The 21,095-nt window shown below is 42.3% G+C and overlaps 1 protein-coding gene across 5 annotated transcripts in view; it reads left to right on the top strand.

The window, feature by feature from the left end:
- FARP1 (FERM, ARH/RhoGEF and pleckstrin domain protein 1) overlaps positions 1–21,095 on the top strand; it is a 207,888-nt gene that overhangs the window by 23,929 nt on the left and 162,864 nt on the right. For all 5 annotated transcript variants that reach the window (XM_035319022.1, XM_035319011.1, XM_035319002.1 and 2 more), the window contains exon 2: positions 17,591–17,786. In XM_035319022.1, the coding sequence (XP_035174913.1) occupies positions 17,616–17,786 (171 nt within the window). In that variant the 5' untranslated portion in view covers positions 17,591–17,615. The remainder of the gene's footprint in view (positions 1–17,590; positions 17,787–21,095) is intronic.

Below are 21,095 nucleotides of genomic sequence, written 5' to 3'. Positions count from 1 at the left end.
TCCATTAGTGTTGCTGAGTAGCAGTTTGATGGACTTACAGATGATCCTTCCCACTTCTTCCTGATATTTCCAAATGTAAAAAAAACTTCACAGCGTGTAGAATCAAAATATACTTGGGATGCCGCTCTTTAAAGAGTGGGTATCTAATTAACTGTCTTGAGATAGGTATGTTTTCCGTCTTCCTCCTCCACATGCCAAGCAAATCTGTTGTGAAAGCAGAGCTGAGCTTTACAGGATGTTTCAGTCCTCCAAAGCAGCAGAGACTGGCAGCCAATTTGGTGTATGTGGCAAAGGATTAAAAATAGGATGAATGTGATACCTTCAACCGTGTCGGAATATGGAATTGGCTTATTTCAGCAGCTGATGTTAAGGGCGTGAGTGGAGGTTATTAGCTTTGAAGCGTTTCTCTAAAATTCTCAACATCAACAATTTTCTCCAAAATTGTTGATGTTGAAATTCTACATTTTCAGTGGATGGATTTTAGTCTCACTTTAAATGGCTATATATATATATTTTTTTTTTCCACTGTTCTGTTTTTTATTTTCCAAAGCCAAGGGAGTGCACATAAAAAAAAGGTTGATTTCTTTCTCTCCTTTCTCTTCTTTTAATGAGAAGCGCTAAAAAAGTACATACAGGTGGATCAAACATCTTTGAGCCACATTTTTACCAGTTGGTTGCTCTCATTCTTCACACAACTTTGAATAGCAGGGGATAACCCTTACTTAAGTCATGGGGTGGGGTCGGTGTGGAGGTGGCATTTTCCCCTTTCAAACCAATCAGGATACACACCCAAGTTTCTACTCATAATCTTGGGGGCACTGAGGGAGTGTTCCCTTACCCTTGGTGAAGAAGCAGTGCATTCTGACATCTTTTCTTTCTTTGATGGCAATTCTGTTGCCTGCAGCTGTACAGCAGGTAGAAAAGCTTCCTCTGAACAAACGTGGGTGCTGAGGGCGCAACCGCTGGTGCCCAAATACACCCAGAAGTGGATGGTGGTGGTGGAGAGGTTGTGCTCCAGAGGCCGGTGACCTCCAGTGGTGTTTATTAGGGCTGTACATGATTTGTTCCTACATTTTAGACTGAGCGCTTGGTCTCTTTGATCAGCTACTCCTACCCCACTCAACCGGCACATTTCCATAACTGACGAATGTGTTCCCAGCTAGTTTGTTCGCTCCTGATTTAGACTATTTAATCCGTAGTACGCGCTCATTTATACTTGTCTATAAGGAACAAAACATGGAGCTGCTGAGGGGATTTATAGCAGGTTCATTGCCATGGTTTCAGGCAGCCTCACATAGCCTAAAAATAGATACAGGAAAGAATATTCTCTTCCCTCCTCTCCCTCCCCCAGCTCTCTCACTAATTGGAATTTCCTTTTTTGTTTGTGTATTTTTGTTACGGATTCACTGACTCGCAGGTCAAGCAAATTTGTCTGACGTCGCGTTTGGACGAGGAGAGCTCACTGTGGTACCAGCCGCAGCGGGGAGCGGCCGCCGCCATCACGCGCCAAGGCCGCCGCCTCCTGTGGCTGCCTCTGGCGCTGGGCGGTGTGGGCGGTGTGGGCTCTGGCCGGCTGTAGCTCACTGCAAGATGGCACTGGGGTCTCGGCTGTTCAGGGACCGCCCTGGGGACGCCCTCGAAATGGATCAGCTTAGATTTGTGCTGTGTCGGCAGGGGAGAGGCGCAGAGTAGGCAAGGCTGTGCCTTCGGTGCCGGTGCTGTCCAGGTGGCCGCTGTGGCGCACGGTGGCTCTCCTGCAGCTGGGGTCCTGCCACCAGCTGAAGGACCAGGGTGGTAACTATGGCAGAGCCAGCTCTAAACCACCCCCTCCACCAGCGTTTGGTCTGGCTGTTTGTTGGTGGCGGAAAAATGAAGGCAGAGTGCAGGCTGGCATGTAGAGTGGTCTCTTCTGAGGTGTGCCCACTGGACTATTTTTGTCTTTGGGTTGGGGAGCTGATTATTATTTTTTTCTCCCCTCTTCCACAGAGGTGTTGACTGTTTCTGTTAGCAGGAGGCCCAGATGCGTTCAGATCTCTCTCCCCAGACAGGAAGGGCATGGACTGGAATCACACCGATGCCGTGGATTTCCTGCATTGCTTCCTGTTGAACTCAGGGCCAAGAGCTAGGAGGGGACATACCGTGTTACAGGGCCCGTCTGCGGCGTGCAATTCCTGGGGTTTGCTGCGTGCCTTCTTATGTTGGGAAGCAAGTAAATAGCCCCACAGCAGGCTTAGCAACTTGTATCTTTCCGTGACAGGCTTTGAGGCAGGGGGGAAAGCGTTGTGGGTTGAATTACAGCGTGGGGAAGTCCTGCGTGGGCTCTCAGCAGGTTGTATGGCAAACGAGGTGTCGGTTTTTGCTTTTTCCTGAGCAAGGCTTTGACTTCAACCAAGAGGAGCTGCGGTAAGTTTATTGATTTGCTTGTGTTGCCACTAGTGCTGGGCTTTTTTATTCTTCTTGCTGCTGCTTTTGTGGTCATGGTGCCCTAACCTTTCTCTGTGGGGACTAAATGTCTCTGTTTAGGGCTGATGTGATGTCAGGGTGTAAGTATGTTGGTGAATGGCTGCAGAGCATTGCTATTTCCTTTGCCTTTTGGCCTATTATGTATAGGTTGCAAATACTTTTGAATTTTCCCATGTTTCTGAACTGATCAGGGCTGTGACTTCTTTTCCCATATACTCTGTTGGACAAAATCTGTGCATGTAAGAAGAAGGTGGTTTAGGTGAGATAGGACTGGATAGTGATTCTTCTCCAATACTGGGCACTAAAAGGTGTCAAAGACAACTTTCTATTGGGAGGATGTTAAAACTCTTCCAGGAGAATGTCTGTATGTAGGGGCAGAGGGTCAGCTACAGCCTGGTAGCTGAATGTTTAATGTTTTGCTGAGGTCATTCTGTTCCCTGCCCGCTTGTGGTCAGTAGCTGCAAGGTGTGTCTGTGCTTTCCTGCACCTCTGTGTGGTATTCTGCGGTATTTAGGGGCCTGACTTGGGCAGCTGGAGAGCAGGAGGAAAGCAGCCCCCTCAGCTACCTCCTCAGCCTTCCACAGAGGCAGGGACCTGGTCTGGACTCTTCCTCACAGCACAAGGTTTGGGGCTGGAGGCTCAGGGTGGCTGTGTTGTTGTTGTTCTTATTGTTCTGAAGGACTGCTCCTCTCCATTTGGAGCAGAGGGGAGTTTGACATCATTTCAAAGGATGCACGTGGAGATTTCCATCAAACACAGGGCTCCCCAGCCCAGCCCAGGCCAGCCCAAGTTACAGAGCCAGGCCATGTTAGTGACCCTTTGACATTCTCATCCTGTCTGATGCTAGAGGGGAAAATTTGCCACACCTGTTTGGCATTTTCACATTTTTTAAGTGGACCTCCCTTCTTCTGCTGTAATGAGTTAAACACCTGGAAATACTGTATGCATGAGTTTGCATTAAATAAAGCAACCTGCATAATATAAGACAGAATCACAGAATCATCTAGGTTGGAAGAGACCTCCAAGATCATGTAGTCCAACCTCTGACCTAACACTAAGTCCTCCACTAAGCCGTATCAGTGCACAGTGGGTGATCACCTCTTTCCACTCCCATCTATTCAACACTTGTGTTTAAAATACAAGTATATAACATCAATATACAATATAACATCCACTTGTGTTCCCTCCAGCCCTTCCAACCACTTCCTTGCTGCCAGACACCACTCCCTGCACACTGGGGGATTAGGCTCAGGTTGCTGTGGGCATCCACAAGAGTAGAGAGGTTGAGGCAAAGCCAGTGCCAAAAGCATCCTAAGCTGCTATTTAAAGGTTTTAAAAAAGGTCTTATTTGTTTACTTGTAGCCTATGTAGAAATCAGAGTATGCATATCCAGGAAGTATGAAAGTTGAGGATACTGTTTTCTGGACTCTCAAGGTAGTGTCAGTCATGTCATCTGCTTTCAGTAATGTTCACTCAAGAAGTCAAGGCATCTTAATACTTTATAATACTAATATAATTATAGATTAAATACTGTTTAAAGACCACGATTAATGTTTCAAAGCAAAAGTCCGTAGTTAAAAGCTATAATTCTCCCTTTTTGTGATTTCTGACACAATCTTTAATTCTTTAGTTGCATTTTTCCCCTCTCACGATCTCTGTCTTGTTTTTTGGTTATGATAATTCTCCTACAGCGATGCACTGTTGTGTGTGTTACGCCATCTGTGAGAAAAGTCTAATTCTTCACCTTTTGCAGTTTGGAAGAGGAGGGTTGCTAAAGCTTCTACGGAACTGGATTCAATTATTGACAGAGGTCCCTGTGTTGTTAGGAAGTGAATTAAACACCCAGAAAGTGGTTAAACTCTTGATAAAACCTGAGATTTGTGAGCTAATTTTCAGAAAGCCTCATGCTCCTGAATGCAGCCTGTAGTTAAAAGATCTGTAATAATATCTAAGGAAAGCTGCAGAATGTGAAATACTGGAAGAATGATTTCAGCCTCAGAGTCTCAGTTTGGGAATACAGAATTGGTGGATTTACTTTGGATTTCGGTTTGTCCGACCTAGATCAATAAACAGATTTAGACTTCAGACTCCCTCTGGGTCAGTATCTCCGTATCTGGAGGACCTGGGTTTTCTGTCTGTAATTCCCCATATATGAGGTATGGCTAATGTCATTCCTTCCCCTCTCACAAGGGTATCATGAAGTTAAAGTTAAGTACTTACTGAGAGAGTAAAACAGCCTGCTATACAGAGAGCGCAGAAACTCACTTGTTAAATTCTGTCTTAAGAGCAGAGTGCGAGTAGTTAATAAACCTTAATGATGGAGCAGGGAGGGAAGAATAAATACTGATTACCTTAATTGATGGTGCTATCCTGTACTGTGAATGAGGCTGAGTGGTTTTTGGCGAGGTCAGGAAGGGGAAACCTGTGCAGCTTAGGATGTGCAAGAAAAGGGACTTTCGGTCTGATGGCATGTTTCAAACCAAACAATTCCTAATTCTTAACTCTTCCTTTAAGGCATGCAATTTTCTCTTACTTAAAGAAAAAGTGAAAATCCCTGCTGTTTAAAAGTGAAGGCTCCCATTACAGTTGTAAACGTTATGACCTCACCCAGGACTGCTGTCTCTCCTTTGAGCAAGGAGATTCACATCCATGGTAGGTGGCTGTGCTCTCCCATGGCTCCCCACTGTACCAGGAGGACACAGGAGTGTTCACCTCAGTTCCCACCCCTGGAAGCAAATGGCCTTAGTCCTTTCTCCAGGAGCATGTTTTTTTTTTTCAGGCCCTCATCCCAGTCAGCTCCTTTGCCCACTCGGATCTGGTGTGGGGAGGATGAGTGACCAGGTTTCCCCATGGAGCTTGTACCTGCAGCAGTTGGGGCACCCACGAAAATGCAAAGATGGGCTGGGCTTCTCTCTTCTCCGGTGGAGATGGGCATGGTCTGGTTGTCACCGGGGAAGCGTGCGAAGTTCAAGCATACTCAGCAAGGGAATGCTCTCGGGAGATATTAGTTATTCACACTTCAGAGGTCTTTGTCTACTGTGGGTATGCTCTGTGCTACTATCAGATGCGGGCATAAAAGCTTCTTTCCGTGTTCAGCATAATCTAAAGTTACTTGAGAGGCAAGAGCCAAGAAAGGAATATGAGTATGTAATATTCTCACAGGGAAGAGCAATCCAATACCCAGTCTTCCTGCTCACGTAGTGCACCAGTGCGTCCTGCCACGCTGCTTGCTGGTAGCTGCACCTTGGTGGTATTGGAAGGCTTTTACTTAGGGGGAGGATCCGTCAAAATCTGTCAGGCAGCATTCGCTTTGAAGACCTGTGTTCGTGCAATGTCCATCTTTCTGCTTGATCTTTAGTTGGCACCTTCTACATTGTAATATCCTAATTAAAAATAGAACAGAGTCTGACTCTTAAGGCTCTCCGTTATATTCAGATTGCAAAGACTGTTTCTGGCTGCTGCTTCTGACCATATTTTAAGGAGGATGGTGCAGACCGATGGGCAGCTCTGGCAGTATTTCTGCTTTCTCTGCTTCCAAAGGCTGCAAGGAGGAGACCAGAACAAGAGAATTGATGCTTTGCACTAGCCCCTTCAGTGGTAAAAAGTACAGATTCTACAGATAATGTAGAATCTTCACACTTCTAAGCAAGTAAGTAATTAGTTTTGAAATGTAACAGAATCCACAGGGATGTAAGATGCACTGAAACAGGTTTGCTGATAAAGGTGCAATGGTGTGGTTGAACAGGTGCACCCTTCTCCAGATCCAGATCCTAAAATTTGCAGTAACAGTGCTGTGCTTTGGAATAACTTATGCCATCTTTCATTGTGAGGTAAGTTATGGTGGGAAACTGAGTTTGTTTTGCAGACATAACATCACCTAATGGCATTTTTGGTCTGTCTTCTATGAAAAACAACCCTAGTCTCTCCCTGTGGAGCTTATACAATAGTTACATTTTAGCTGGATATAAAATGAGGAGTTACCTGTGGCAGCAGTAGATCTGTATCTCTGTCTTGTAGTACCTCTGACAGCTGTTTGTGGAGTAAATGCAGCGTTACCAGTTATCTAGGGACAGAGAGGTATTGTATCTTGAACGATCAGGAGAGCTGTTGTCAGACAAAAGGGACAGACAGTGCCGCTCAGCACAGGTAGAGTTTCTCCTTGGCTCTTTTAGTGGTCATACTATTAGAAACAACGAGAAATGAGACAGAAACCTAAGCGAGTTCAAAAGTTTGGTTATAAGTTTTACAATTATTTCTGAAGGAAAAAAAAAGACATCATTTTTGAACGCTATAGGATATTTCAATTTAGATACTATACAATCATGCCTCCTGGCCCGTTCATTATATGTCCACCAGGATGCCAATGAGTCTATTAAGTTGTTTTCCAAGCAGCAGTACATAAAGCAATTTATTTTTCCTGATGGTACGAGCATTTCTTACTGGGAGCTGTGTCATTACCATGTGCGGTGCTTTGTTGGTCAAGCATAATGAAGGCTTGTGGTAGAAGAACTATTAAAAAAATAAAACCATTCTATATTCAATTATATTGAGCAGTTCTACAAACACAAAAAGGCTCTTTCAAGAACAAATGTTTAAATATTTAAAACCTGCAGGATTTTTTTTCCTGTTTTTATAGCGGCTTGTATACTGAGCACACAATTGAGACCATAAGTATGTTTTTCCTGGTGGAAGACCATAGAGTGTGTATATATAATAATTTTGTGGGAGTCTGATCACAAGCTCTGGGCAAAAAGGAAGCTAGTCAAGACCATTATGGCTTCAACGTAACATGTTTGGATAGGCATCTTCCCCGGGTGCATGATGCTGAATATAGGCGTCATTGTCCTCTGCGGTTTTGAGCTGCTGGGCCATGGGGTGATTTTGTGTAGTGCATTGTGCAAGGTGGTCCGCTCCCAAGCTTCTGCTCTGTCCTTGTGCTGTATACCATCAACGCAACAGATCATAACCAGTCTGTTTCTCAGTAGGAGAAAGAACGAGGTGTCTGCATGCTGACTGCGGCATCTTCGGCTCGGTGGCTGTGTGCTCAGGGAAGGGGGAGAAGTTCCTCTGAGGGCTGCTGAACGCCCAGGTTGGGTTTCAGTTCCTGACAGCTCTCTGGAGGAGCCACTGAGAATACCTCTACTGTCTATTCGTATTTGGTTCAGAAAAATAATCTACCCCCCCAAGCCGCTTATTTCTCAAAACCAGCACTGTACGAGATTTTCCCCCAGCCGCTGAGCAGTAGTATTACCGTAGTGTGTTATTTATTCTTTTGACATGTTTTTATTTCATGGAAAAACGTTTGCGTTATACTCGAGGCTGGGTATGAGTTGCTGGATCCCTTTCAGAATTCTGTTAAATCTGGAAGGAAATCAGATTACTTTCTTCTACTATAAGCACATTCGGCTTGGCTTTCACATGAGGTGTTGTATGGGTGAGTGAGCCCAGAGCACTCCAGCTGGTGCAACAGCTTTATTTATGCAGAGTGATGGCATGAAAGGGTTTTGAAAAATGCTTTTAATGGTTTCAGGAGGGATTTGTATTACTGTTGAACCACCAGACTGCTTTAAGTTCTTACCCACTTCACTTGTATTTTCAGCTGACAAACTGTGGGCTCTGGTGGTGACCCCCCATTGATCAAGAAACTCCTCTAGCTGGGAACACAAAATATAGGTTTTCTTAAGCTCTCTTTTGTATGTTCCTAGCATGTACCATGTGGGAATAAAGCTTCCACAGTCTCTCTGTCCATAACGAGCTTTTTACCATAGCTTTTGTACCCACGTGGCATGCTTATGTATCTCAACTTCAAGATGGTTTCGGTCTTCATGAAGTGATCATGTGTACTTTGTCACTTCTACAGCACATTATGTTCTCAGGACAGAACTAGCTGGGTGATTTCTACATGTATTTCATGCAGTCTTTACTCCTATTTTTAATGGATTTTTTAAAATTGCATTTTGTCGTTTGTTAAAGCATATTGAAGTTTTACTTTTTCATAGGTTTTAGTGGCAGAATTGACAAAATAGTTATGCAAAATAGAAGGGGCTTCAATGAAATCATATATACGTAGATGATATCAGTGGCTTGCAAATTCCTCCTAAGCATCATTTCTTATGCAGGCAATCGAAATGTAAGCAGGAGGGGTTTGGACAATATTCAAACTATTGTTTGAAACATCTCCGAAAGCAGGTTGTGAATTTCGTAGTAAAAAAGAAGTATCATCTCTCCATAGGGTAAAGCAGAAAAGATGTGGTCTGTTTGGGACAGTAAAGCATCAGGAAAGTATTTTCAAAGAAAAATAGTGTTGATCTTCACATACAAGTAAGTCATGAACCACTTACATAGTATTTAAGCAATCATACAATAAATGAAAAGCAAGAAGGCAATATTTCATTCAAATTTTACCCTGTCTAATAGTAAACCGAGTGTTTGTGTAGCAATACCTGCTGCTGGGCTGTTAAGGGATTCATGGCTCCAGGAGCTTGACTGGAGCTCCCCGTTTTGCTTAGACTCAGTCATTGGTTTCAAAGGGAAGGCGCAGTTGTTGGGGGAGAGTCACTAACTATCAGTTGGAGCTGATCATTCCCATTGCTTAGCAGATGAGATGCTAATTTGCCTTCCAGGAATAGCCGGACTTACCTGTTTGCACAGTGCCTTGGAGTTGGTGATGTAAAAGCTGAAGAAAAACTTTAGAATTGGCTGTCTTGGTTTGAATGTGATATTAGCTTTCCTGACTGAAGTAAATAGTATCGATCAATGGTACAAGGGTACATGATGAAGAATAAATAGTGGAGGCAAGTCCCTAGTGCTTAGGGAATGGTCGCAGCTAGTCCCAAGAGTAACTTGGGTGAAGAGTTTTCTGAGGAGTTCCTTTAGGAGGATGAGCTTCACTTACGGTAATTGCTCACATACACACATATATATATGCATATGTATATATGGCTTTGCTTGTGTGAGATGCAAGGGAAAAAAAACAAAAACGTTCCTTGCCTGCAAGAACTTTCTAATACAAGGTTGTCTGGAAAGTGGAGCACAAGAAGAGAGTATATTTACTGCCTTGTTAATGTTGTTGACAGTCATCAAAAATTATTCTAGCTTTTTTTGTTGTTCCTTTAAATACTATTTGCAGACGAGACTGGCTTAAATCACAGAGCAATCTGTATTTATGCTTAAGGGATGAGATTTTTCAGAGACAATTGCAAAAGCATACAGAAATGTATTACTGCACTTGTTGATAGATCTACTGACAGGTGTGTAGTTGAGGAAAAAGATAGCGTGCATCAGATTTGTGCAGGATGGGACTGCTCTTTGCTGACATCTGGCAAAAGATCTGGAATCTGGGACAGCTGCTAGCACCACAGAATTGCAAACAGCTTGAGGACCTGAATGTAATGAAGATAAATGAGCTTGAGCTGGAAGCTGAATGGCTCTATAGGTAGGAGTAGTAATGAACGTGGGTACTCTGAATGCTGTACAGACGGGCTTGCAAGAGGTGTTTTTAATGCTGCGTGCTGTCCTGTACATACATATACATTCATTATTCTGGTTTTCAGGCTACATTACTGGTGTGCTGAGGAGTTTGAGCTTTTGTAAAGCCATTTATCCCTTTTGTAAAGTTTCTGTGTTCCTTGACCCAGTTTCTATGGTATAGTCATGTAGATGGACAGACTAAGTGCTCTAATTTGTAGTGCTATCCAGTCCACTTACTGGTACACAAGTTAGCTAGAATACAAAAGCAATGCCAAATTTGGGAGTAGTAACGCAGTAGCTAATGGTCTGCCAGCAGCTCTATGCCATTGTGTTGGGGTCTGGGAATTTGACATTGGCTTCATATTCTAGCTAATTTGGTATTATCAAGCAAAACAGTGAGGTTTAGAGATTTCAGAGTCTGACCAAGATGGGTAACTTTGTGGGCTGTCTTTATTTTCATGACAAGTGATGATTTTTATTCTCTTACAGATACTCTGCCTTATTTGAAGGCTTTGCTTATTGCTGCAAATTTTAGCAAGTCTGCAGAATGCTAGAGTATCCAGTTCTGAGGCCTGCAAAAAGTAGACAGCCATGGTGGTTTCTTGGACAGGCAGGTATTAAGAGGTGGATTTTTCTACGTCTTTAGGGGCAGAAATAAAAAATAAATAAAAATCCATGTTTAAAAACTAAACACGGTTTGGAAGCTCCATCTCCATCCTGTCATCCTATTCTTCACTGCCTGTACAGGGGACTAAACATGAGTCTGTAATGCTGATCTTCTGTACCATACATCACCTGGAACCTCCCTGCTTCTGACTTCATGAAACAATCATCATTTAGAATGTTATTTTTTTCTTTTTCTTTTTAAATCCCAGAAGATAATCCAATGAAACAGGAGAACCTGCTTTTTAGTAATATTTCTTTCTCTGTCTGAGCACTGTGGATGTGAGCAGGAGCAGACAGCAGTCAGAACAGGAATCCAGAAACCACCTTCTGTTTACATTTCATTTAGAAGCTGAGCAACTAAGCTTACCCTGCACCTGTGCCTGTACTACTGCCCTTCAAGCTTGAAATACTTTTCTATTACAAGCTTTTGGTATCACATTTCTTTGCTTCCACAAAAATGCTGGTCTCTTAGCCTAATGAAAAATTTCTGGATTTAAGTCAGATTTCTAATGTATATTTTTCTTTGTGAGGGTCTTTGTGTAATTTCAGGTGTGTATGATGTTCTGTGCAGAATAATGTGAAGTATGAACATTTTTTTAATGAGGCAGCTGTTTGTAGTTTTCAGTAGTTCCTTAAGAAAATTGGACTTTAAAGATAAGATTTTCCAAGAAATCTTTTGATATTCTCCCATGAGAAACTGCCAAAGACTCATAATATGATGGTGACTTTAAAGCTTTTGAAAAAATCCTCTCTTCTCTGTTGCAGACTTCTGCTTCCTACCAAACGTGTTCTGTATTTTAAAAAGAATAAATCTGTCATGTCCAGGCATTCCAACACAGATGTCCCACTTGAGGACTGGTGACTCTCACTCAAGAACCAAATTTTGATTATTATTGTTTGCCTTGAACATAGCCAATTCAGTTGTTTCAGTTGGCATGACTTGAAAATTTGCCATTTATTTCTGTGATGGCTGGCCATTAGCATTGTGGCTGTTAGAAAATGACAGAATGGTTGAGGCTGGAAGGCACCTCTGGAGGCCATCTGGTCCAAACCCTGCTCCATCAGGGCCACCCACAGCAGGTCACCCAGGACCATGTCCAGGCAGATTTTGAAGATCTCCAGTGAGGAGACTCCACAACCTCAACTGTGCTTCGTCATTCACACAGCACAGAAGCGCTGCCTGGTGCTCAGAGGGAGCATCTTGTGTTACAGTTTGTGCCTATTGCCTTTGGTCCTTGCACTGGGCAGCACCATAAAGATCCTGTCTGTGTCCTCTTTCATCCTCACTTCAGGTATTTATAAACATGTATGAGATTCCCACCCGAGCCTCCTCTTCACTAGGCTAAAAAGTCCCAAGGTTTCTCAGCCTTTCCTCATAGGGAAGGTGCTCAAGTCTCTGAATCATCTTTGTGTCCCTCTGTTGGACTCTTTACAGTATGTCCATGTCTCTTTTGCACTGTGGGGTGCCCAGAACTGGACACAGTACTACAGGTATGGCCTCATGAATGTTGAGTAAAGGGTAGTCCCCAGCATGTGCTGGGGCCTGGGGTTGTTCTTACCCACGTGTGGGACTCTGCCCTTCTCCTTGTTGAACTGGATGAGATTGTTGTCAGCCCACCTCTCCAGCCTGTTGAGTTCCCTCTGGATGGCTGCATGGCCCTCTGGTGAGCCCGCCACTCACCCCCGTTTTGTGGCATCCGCAAGTTTACTGAGGGTGCACTCTATTCCATCGTCCAGTTCCTTAGTGAAGATATTCAACAGGATTGGGCCTGGTTTTGACCCTTGGGATACACAACTCATTACTAGCCTCCAACTAGACTTTGTGCTGCTGACCACTACCCTCTGGGTCCAGATGTTCAGCCAGTTTTCAATCCACAGTTTTTGACTCGGGTGTCACCTTACATCAGCGGTACCCCTGGTACAGATGAACTCGCACTATATTTGCTTAGTTTGTCTGCCATGGAATTGTGAAGATCAATTGGGATAACATTTCACAAAATACAAAAATTTGAGACATATTGGCCCTGCATCCATTCCTCATCTTTTCAGACTAAATTCAATTTCTGTCTTCCTGTTCCACTTTGCTTGTTATTTTATTATTATCCCTTTTAAAATATGGATCCAAGAAACTTTCTTTCCTATTTGATGTTTATGGTCATTCTGGTACATTAATGATAATGTAGCTTTTCTTGACAATTTTTCCTGAGGGTATAGAATTTTCCCTTACTGAAGACAGTGCAGATCCATGACATACTTTTTGCCATACATTTATGCCTACTTTACTGTTGTCCAAGGGGAGAGAAGAGGAATACGAAGAAGCAGTGCATTGTATGAAAAATTGTCTTGGTTGATAAATTGGCCTCAGCAGCAGAGGGGCTGAGGTGCAGACATGTCCTGCCACCTCTGCTGTGGAGGCGTTAATGTCTGGTGCAGGGCTGGGCAGGCCTTTGAGAGCAGTGGCATCTTCAGTCTCACAGATTAGCCTCAGCTTCTCTCACAGAGTCCTCCACATTCAACCTGTATATATATATATCATCCTGTCTTTCCTCATAACTTACTTAGTATGATTTTTTGGGGGTCAAATTCTGTGTTTTTCTGCAAGATGAAGGTGCTTGGAACCGAGGAAGAATACTTTACAGGAGTGTTTCCATATAATCCTCTCTGCAGCTGAGGCTTTCCAAAAATTTTACAGGAAGCTGAGCACTATGAGCCCTTGCCGGTAGGCTGCCTGGATCGCCCCTTTTTTTCTTTGCTGCTCCACATCCATCATGCCTTGGAAGGCCTGTTTCAAATTTGTTCTTTTCTAGTCCACTGGTGCCTTCTTAGTTCTTACTAACAGTTTATAAGTCTTTGAGACAGTTTGAGTGGTCTCATCTGGTATTATATTGACTACATTAATTTATTTCAGTCGTCTCATTACCGAGTGATCTGGGAGACGGTGGGCTGGCTTCTGAGAGGCCTGGACTGCAGCTCCGGCCTGGCCGCTGCTCTGCTCAGTAGCCTTTAAGGCCAGTCATGCCCTCCGACCTGGGCTGCTTTCCCCACCTTTAAAAGGGGAATAATACACAGTGTGCTTCCTTCTGTCGTGTGCTTTGAAAGTGTGCTTAAACAAAACAGAAGTGGGAAAGGCCTCCCCACATGGTGACACGCTCCCCCAGCAACAGGAGCCTTCAGGCTTCAGGAGCTTTTTGCATCAAGTGTCCAACCTCCTTGTCTCACAGAAATGCAGAGTAATTAACAGATTAGGTTAGCCTGTATTCCAGCGGGAGTTCTGCTTGTGTTTCAAACATTGGTTTATTTCTTCTTTCATTTCTTCAGTATTTCATAATTTGTTGTAACCTTTTGTTCTCCCCACCTAGACAAAAAAGGTGTTGCTTCTACTCCCAGGTCCCTTTAGACTACTGCTAATTCAGTTTAATTGGTTTTTCTTCCTGCCAAAGAAAAATACATGGAAACATTATTTGGCCTGAGCCTTTCAAATGCTATAAAATGCACCTGTTCAGGCACAGTTTTGAACACCGAGAACTGCAATGACATTAAGCTGAGCCCCATCTTGGCCTTCGTCCAGCTACTGCGTGAGTGTGCACGGAACTTAAAATTTTCATCTGTGTAACTGGATTGTTAACCTGTGGTTTGGACAAAAACACGTTTACTAATTTTTCTGATGGCATTTGTACCTTTTTGTAGTTGGTGCCCTCCAGGTGTTTTAGGTAGAGTTATGTGAGATGGCTTGAGTCAATCTGCTGGCCTGCCAGCACCTGCAAGAAACACTGGCTGGGCTTAGCTCACCCTGGCCTTAGGTTTGCCAGCACACTGAGAGCGGATTTAATTTGCCAGCCCAGCAAAGAACAGAACACTGAATTATTTTCTTTTGGATTAGCAAGGTACATTGGCTCAGTGAAGAGTCCAAGGAGAGTGAGAGTGTATTTAAAATTCTCCATCCTCCATCCAAACTTAAGACTTCTCCTCATTGTGACAGACATTAGGTATCTTAATCCCCCCTCAGGTTTGCTTAATGTTTGCTTACCACTGTTCTGTTACATTCTGTGACCTTCTTGGTCATCTAGATCGAAATGATTTGTGGAAAGGTACGCAGTTTGACTGATGTGCTGCATTATTTTGTAGTAGGTAATTGTAATTTTTAAGGCTGCTTTTATGTGAAGACGTCATAAATACATTGTGCCCATGTTACAACAGCACCATAGTGAGCGAGACTAGCATCATACGTACAAAAAGTTATGTCCAACATGGCATGCTGATGTTAAGAGAGAGAAAAAAGGAAAGGTCTGCTTTTAATTTGCAAGTAGCAGATACAAGTGATCATCGTGGCCAATACTTCTTAGGTCTTTGCTTCCAATGTGAAATGTGCATATGTAACTGAATGGTTCAATATATATTACAACAGTTTCTATATTACCAGCTGTTAATAATAATAAACTCTCAGCTGTGTATGTGGAGTGGTTTGGCTTGTACTTTTCCTCCATGTTTCTTTGGGCTCCTAACTTCGGGTCTTTTTTCCTTATTTCACCAAGTTTATTGGCCTGTCTGAATGTGTTTGTGGGCCACTTGATCATCTAGTTAGAAGAACATTCACAGAAAGGTTTGAAATCCATAATAATTCCTTATGTTGAATATTTAATGGTATCTCTGGAACTGCGCTGGATTGATTCCTACGTTTTGGATATGATAAATAGAACAGCTTTCCTCTTTGTCCATTTTAAATGTCTGTACCTAGCCCAAAACTGCTGTAATAATAAAGCAATTGTGGAGTTCCTTTCTTTTGGTACTGGTGCTAGCCGTGGCATATGGTGGCTTTAGGAGAGCTCTTAAAACAGCTTTTGAATTAGCAAGGCTATGGACCTGTATATTTGTGTCTACTGGCATTTCCAGTGTTTAAAAGTACTTAAATGCCAGGAAAATTAGGTTTATTTGTAAGGAGGCCTGGAGTGTTGCTATAAAGCTCTCTCTCCCTGTTCTTCCTGGAATTCCTGCCTCCAACTGCAGTTTTCTTGTTGACACTTCTTGTCTCATAAAAGGTTTTAATTTAATTAATTTTAACGAATAAAATCAATTGAATCGATTCCATTTACGTTTTAGATCACAATGGCAATTGATGAAAATTTATGAAGTGCGTTTGTCTTGTGCTTGGCTGGGTGTCACTAGCATCTCTTCAACCCTGATGAGTAGGATAGTGCCGTTCCATTGCAAAACTCGCCGGTTTGCCACGTTTAGCTGTACTGACTGTTGTCCTCTGGGGAGGCTTCTAGGTTTCCTGCTGGTTTTTGTTCTCCTTCGCTTGTGCCTATTGAGTTGAGCTGTAGAGGTGTGTGGTCCCTAACTTTTCATTCCCTGCCCTCTCAGCTAATGCTTTTTTCTTTTAATCAAAGTCCTGTTTTTAAAAAAATCACTCCAAGCAACTTGCTGCATTAAAGGTCTGTGGGAACAGATTGGTCAGGAAATGGAAGAGTGATGTGCTGTAAATAATATAGCCCGCCAAAGACAGGATTGTTTTTATTCCCTCCTTATAGTATCTTATTACATGGCAATGGTCTTTATAGTATACGGTAGAACTGGTGAGACATTTCACTAGTACATAGGCTGTATTGTGCTCTCTGTTTTTCCCATAGGCTTCTCAATAATTTTAACCTCAGAGTAAAAGCTGGGCTGTGATTGGCAGTACTGTTCTTACAGCTCTGTTCAGCTGGAAAGTTACATTTCCATTCTTTCTGTTTGCTACATGTTTTTGTAACGGTCATTGATCAGCATATAAAAGTCACGGGGAATGGAAATGCAGTTACCAAGAAAGACAAATAGACAGTAGCAGCAGGTTTCATCAGAAATCCAGCTAGAATAGCAGATGTGGAAAAAAAAGGGGGAATAAAATTCTAGTATGATGTGTAACACTTGACAAGTAAAACTAATGATCCTTGAATTAAAAAAGAATGTTCAAAGCTGTGCCAGTTAATGAAAAATCACACTGAATCACTGTTGTAGCTCTGCTCTCTTTTTTAGGATAGAATATTTATTTAGCAAGAAACGCTGTGTAAGGCAGTGCAAAAGCCGCATGGAAACAAAATCAGCAAGCCAGTTTCTGAGGTTTCTTTCCATGGATACCAAGAAGACATCCCTGTTCAGTGAGCTGTGCTGGCGAGCTGGTGCAGGTGGAGCCTTCCTTAACATGGTGGGGAAGGAGCATGCCTTGCGGTTCCTGTGCTCCTTACAGGGCTCCATGGGAAGCCAGTTTTGCCTGTGCTGAGTAGCCTTGCTTTTCCCTACCAGTGATGTTATTCTGTTTTTTTTTGCACTACTGTGGTCTGTTCTCACAGTCCTTGACCCACCAGTGGGGCTGTGTCAGGCTCCACATTCTACAGCAGATCTGGTCCCCAAAGGAAACCAAATATTGAGGCCGTGTAATTGGGGTCATCTTATACCCCTTCAGCTCTCCTTCTTCACAGAGCCTTCAGCACAGTGGCAGCTGCCAAAGGGCCAGGGAAGGTTGGAAGGAGCAAAGGAGAAAGTGCTGACAAGGCCAGGAGGGAATGATGGCTGGCAGATGGTGAGTTGCCTCACCTGCTTTTCTCATCTTCCACCCATCTCTGGGAGTCGTGGGTTTGACTGCTAACAGCCTAATTTGTAAGTACATAAAATTAGCAATATTAGCAAAATTTGGGTTGTGTCATGGTCTGTTTCCAAAGTGGTCGTGTTTTGTTTTTCAAAAGGAATGGAATATTACTCTTTTTTCACTGTGCAATACTGCAACTGGTCTATCTTCCTTACTCTAGCAGGTGATTAGTCTTTGCATTTTAAAAATTATAAAGTTTGACTGGTTTTCCTGCCTTCATATGATATAAAATATATACATATATGTTCGTAATAGTATTACTTTGTGTTAAGGATCGTGATGTGGTAGTTTACAAGTTGTAAGTATATTATGTGCAACAACTCCTACTTATTAGTGACACAGTCTTCTTTGCCTTTATGTCCTTTTCAGCTATAAGAAACGTGTTTCTCTAAACATGGGTGAAACAGAGCAGAGACCAACAGCAGGATCCCGGTTGGGAGCTCAGGAGAACGCCGGGATCAGTACCTTGGAGCATGGACAGAAACCACCTATGACACCTCCAGGAAAACTTGTCTCCATCAAGATTCAGATGCTGGATGACACACAAGAAACTTTTGATGTTCCGGTAAGGATGTGGGCGTCAGGGTGACTAAAGATTGTTGAGGCATTTCTAAAAAGGCATGGTTTTAAACCAATTCTCTATATCTCAGCTCTGTGATTCTTTGGCTAATGAATTCATGTTGCAGGGAAAAGGGCTGTTGTATCAAAGGTAAATATATGATGGTGCAATAGAATTAGTTTCTGCTTGAACAGCTTCAAAAGAGATGAAAGGAGATGAAAGTTTTCGGTGTTTTTTTCCCCTTCACATATTACATCAGTGGTTACCTCTGCTTTCTGAACATTTTATATATTTCTGTGGTGCTCTTTTGCCCTTGATCTAATAAACATAACACTACACAGATGACTTTTTATTCCTCTGGCAGGTCCTTACAGTGGTAACTTGAAATCATCAAAGTTTTCACCAGTTTATCACTCTTAAAGACACCAACTTCTCACACATGCACTGAGTGCAAGGAAAGAATCAAAGTAATCCCATCTAAAGTTTCTCTGTACAGTCAGCGCACACTGATATTAATCTAGGTTTGTACTTGCCAAGTAAGCAAACAGTTACTACTGCTTGTGTGTGTGATCAGAAGAATTAGTTTGAATTAGTTTTGATAAAAAGAACACTGATGTTTTATACTATCTAGCTGCTAGTAATTTTAACATGCCACACTTAGGTGATTAACGTGAGGTTGTTGAACACCGTTACTGTTATGAAAGGGTACTAGAATGTATATTTTTCCAAAGTTCTTGAGGCTTGTTGAATAGGAAACTGGAGACCTGAGTTCAAATTTCATCCTTTGTTACATGCATTTTATGTCACCATGGTAACTTCCATGCCTTCATAGGCTCAATTTTCCCTTCTGTGAAATGGGGGGTAAGCAGTAAGATACGCTGATCTCAGATGTGTAGTACTGTATCAAATGGCTTATGGCAACTGGCAAAATATCATCCCTGTGTTGAAGTTGAAATGATTGTGAAAATGCACATAAAAAAGATTTTTTACCTGTTCATAACATGTTTTTCTGATTGTTTTGTGTGCACACACATGCTTTTCCATTTGCTCTCTGCTGCTGTTCGTGACCTGACTAGAATTGCATGTGCAGTCTCAGAATTTCTAGAAGCAGGAGGAAAGTTCTCTAGATGGGTGTTTGTAAACTGAATTGTCATGAAGTTGAAATGCTTATCTATGTAGCAACTTGTCATGGTTTTGCGCCCTTCAGAATGCCAGTCAAGTATCTACAGTGAACAGAATAAAATTAGCAGTCTTTGGGTATGCATCACAGTCCAACTCATTGAAAACGGTGCATTGAGAGTCCAATTGGTTTTAAAATCAAATCTTGTGAAATCTGCCATGTTCTTTGATGATAAAGTGTTTTGGAGCAGATTTCTGTGATTCTAAAGCCTTTTGTCTTCAAGTTATGAATAGTCAAATGGAACAATACTCATATTTCTCAGTCTCCTCTAAAAGGCATCAAATTTTTAGGCCCATCTGACAGAGCTAAAAAAACTTTTAATAAATGCAAATTGAGATGTTTATTCATGTTGGAAAACCCATGTTCCCATTTGTAAGTGTGCTGGTTTTAGCCAGATTGGTGCAGTATACACAGAAGAAAGTGACACCATTTCAGCAAAATATTTTAGGAGCAGCAAGTATGGCTGTGGGCAGAAGATGTTAAACATGTATGCCTAAGCACATCTGTGGGTTTGCTTTTCAGTGGAGAAGTCAAAGCTTTTTGCATGACTGAGGGTCTGAAACTACTCCTTCCAAAACTTTAGCTCCTGGCAGCCACAATTATGAAAAAAACCTTCAAAATATGATACAAGTGCAAAGTGAGCAGGTATTGTGTTTCTCACAGTTTCAGGAATTTTTCTCAGCATTCTTTTCTGCATTAGCAAATGGGCCAAACTTTGAGTGACTTTATTGCTGCTTATTCTGTACCTTGTAGGATGGTAGAAAGTGTAAGTTGTATCACTCTACTGTTTGCTCATGAGCTCTGTGCAAAAATAGAAACAGATACTGGTGCTACTCCTTCCTCATTTCTGAGAAAGAGATAAAATAATTGGGACTATCTATCTGCCTGGTCCTCCTTTCTTGCTACTCTTGGAACTTCTTTTAATATAGGTTCAGCCTACCCATTAGCTAAAACTGGAAAAAGGTCTTAGGCTGTGGGATGTTTTTATTGTCGTCTTTGTTTTTTTTTTTTTTTTAATTATCTTCCAGGGGTCAAAACTCAACCCCCTTGTACTTAAGCAATCCCCTTCCTCCCACCGTATGCAAATGACCTGTTTTTATGAGTGCAAAATCCTTGAGATTTCCGTGTCTCTGTATATAACAAAACAGCAGAAAAGGATGACCTACTTCCAGTCCCCCTCCCCAACGTTCCTGCTCTTTGGGCTGGTTAAAAGTGATGTAACTCTGGTATCATTTCTTCTTCACCAAGGAGAAGTTCTGACCAACTTTTGGCATTAAAAGGAAGAGGTCCCCATAGATTCATATGGGTCTGTAAATTATATTTTGTGTCAAAAACACCCGTAAAGTGTATGGAGAGAGTGGAGAGACTTTGTGTGGGAGACTTGAAAAACAGAAGCCCTCAGTGTAGGCCTTTCCATCAAGCTTTGCAAATGCAATACTGTGAAAGGAAGGGCATGTAAGCAAACTTTTTTTTGAGAGAATATTTCATTGCTGAACGTCCAAAAATTCCTACACTTCAAAAAGCCAGTAAAACATTGAATAGATAATCCTAGATTACATGTCCTCAGATCTAGTTCTCGTTGCCAGCCCAATTAGCTGTTCACGTGAAACTTTTTCAGGCAAAACAGATGCCTGAAGGGAGGTACAGGAAGGATAGGCACTGCTTCCACCTCAAAAAAAAAAAAACAAAAAACAACAACAAAAAAAACCAACTTGGTATTACTGTCTTCAACATGAAAGGGAAATATAAAAGTTGTCATCAATCTTTTCAAGCACGTTTCTCTGTGTTCTGCTATGAGAAGATAAAGTGTGGAGAATATCCTCCTCCCTTCAAAGTTATTCTGCTTTTTAAGAGTAAATTTCTGTACCTTTAGTTTGATTCTGTCCTGAGCTCTCAGACAAGAGCTGGCTTCAGCTGCAGTTACAGGTGGTCAGTGCCTGAAAATCAGGCCACAAGATCGAAGTTAATACCAACAGCACTCACAGCTGTTGGCCATGGTGTTGGCTCTATAGAAAGGTTGCATGCAAACGTGTAATTGATTTTTGTTCCTTACTTTTTTCTTCCGAGTATAACTTCCAGTTTGGCTATGTTTGCTGAAAAGTAAGGTAGGTACGCCAACTGGAAGACACCAGAGG

This window comes from Oxyura jamaicensis, chromosome 1 (assembly GCF_011077185.1).
Source record: "Oxyura jamaicensis isolate SHBP4307 breed ruddy duck chromosome 1, BPBGC_Ojam_1.0, whole genome shotgun sequence".
NCBI classification, from domain to species: domain Eukaryota; kingdom Metazoa; phylum Chordata; class Aves; order Anseriformes; family Anatidae; genus Oxyura; species Oxyura jamaicensis.
This window is presented reverse-complemented; position numbering and strand designations above follow the sequence as displayed.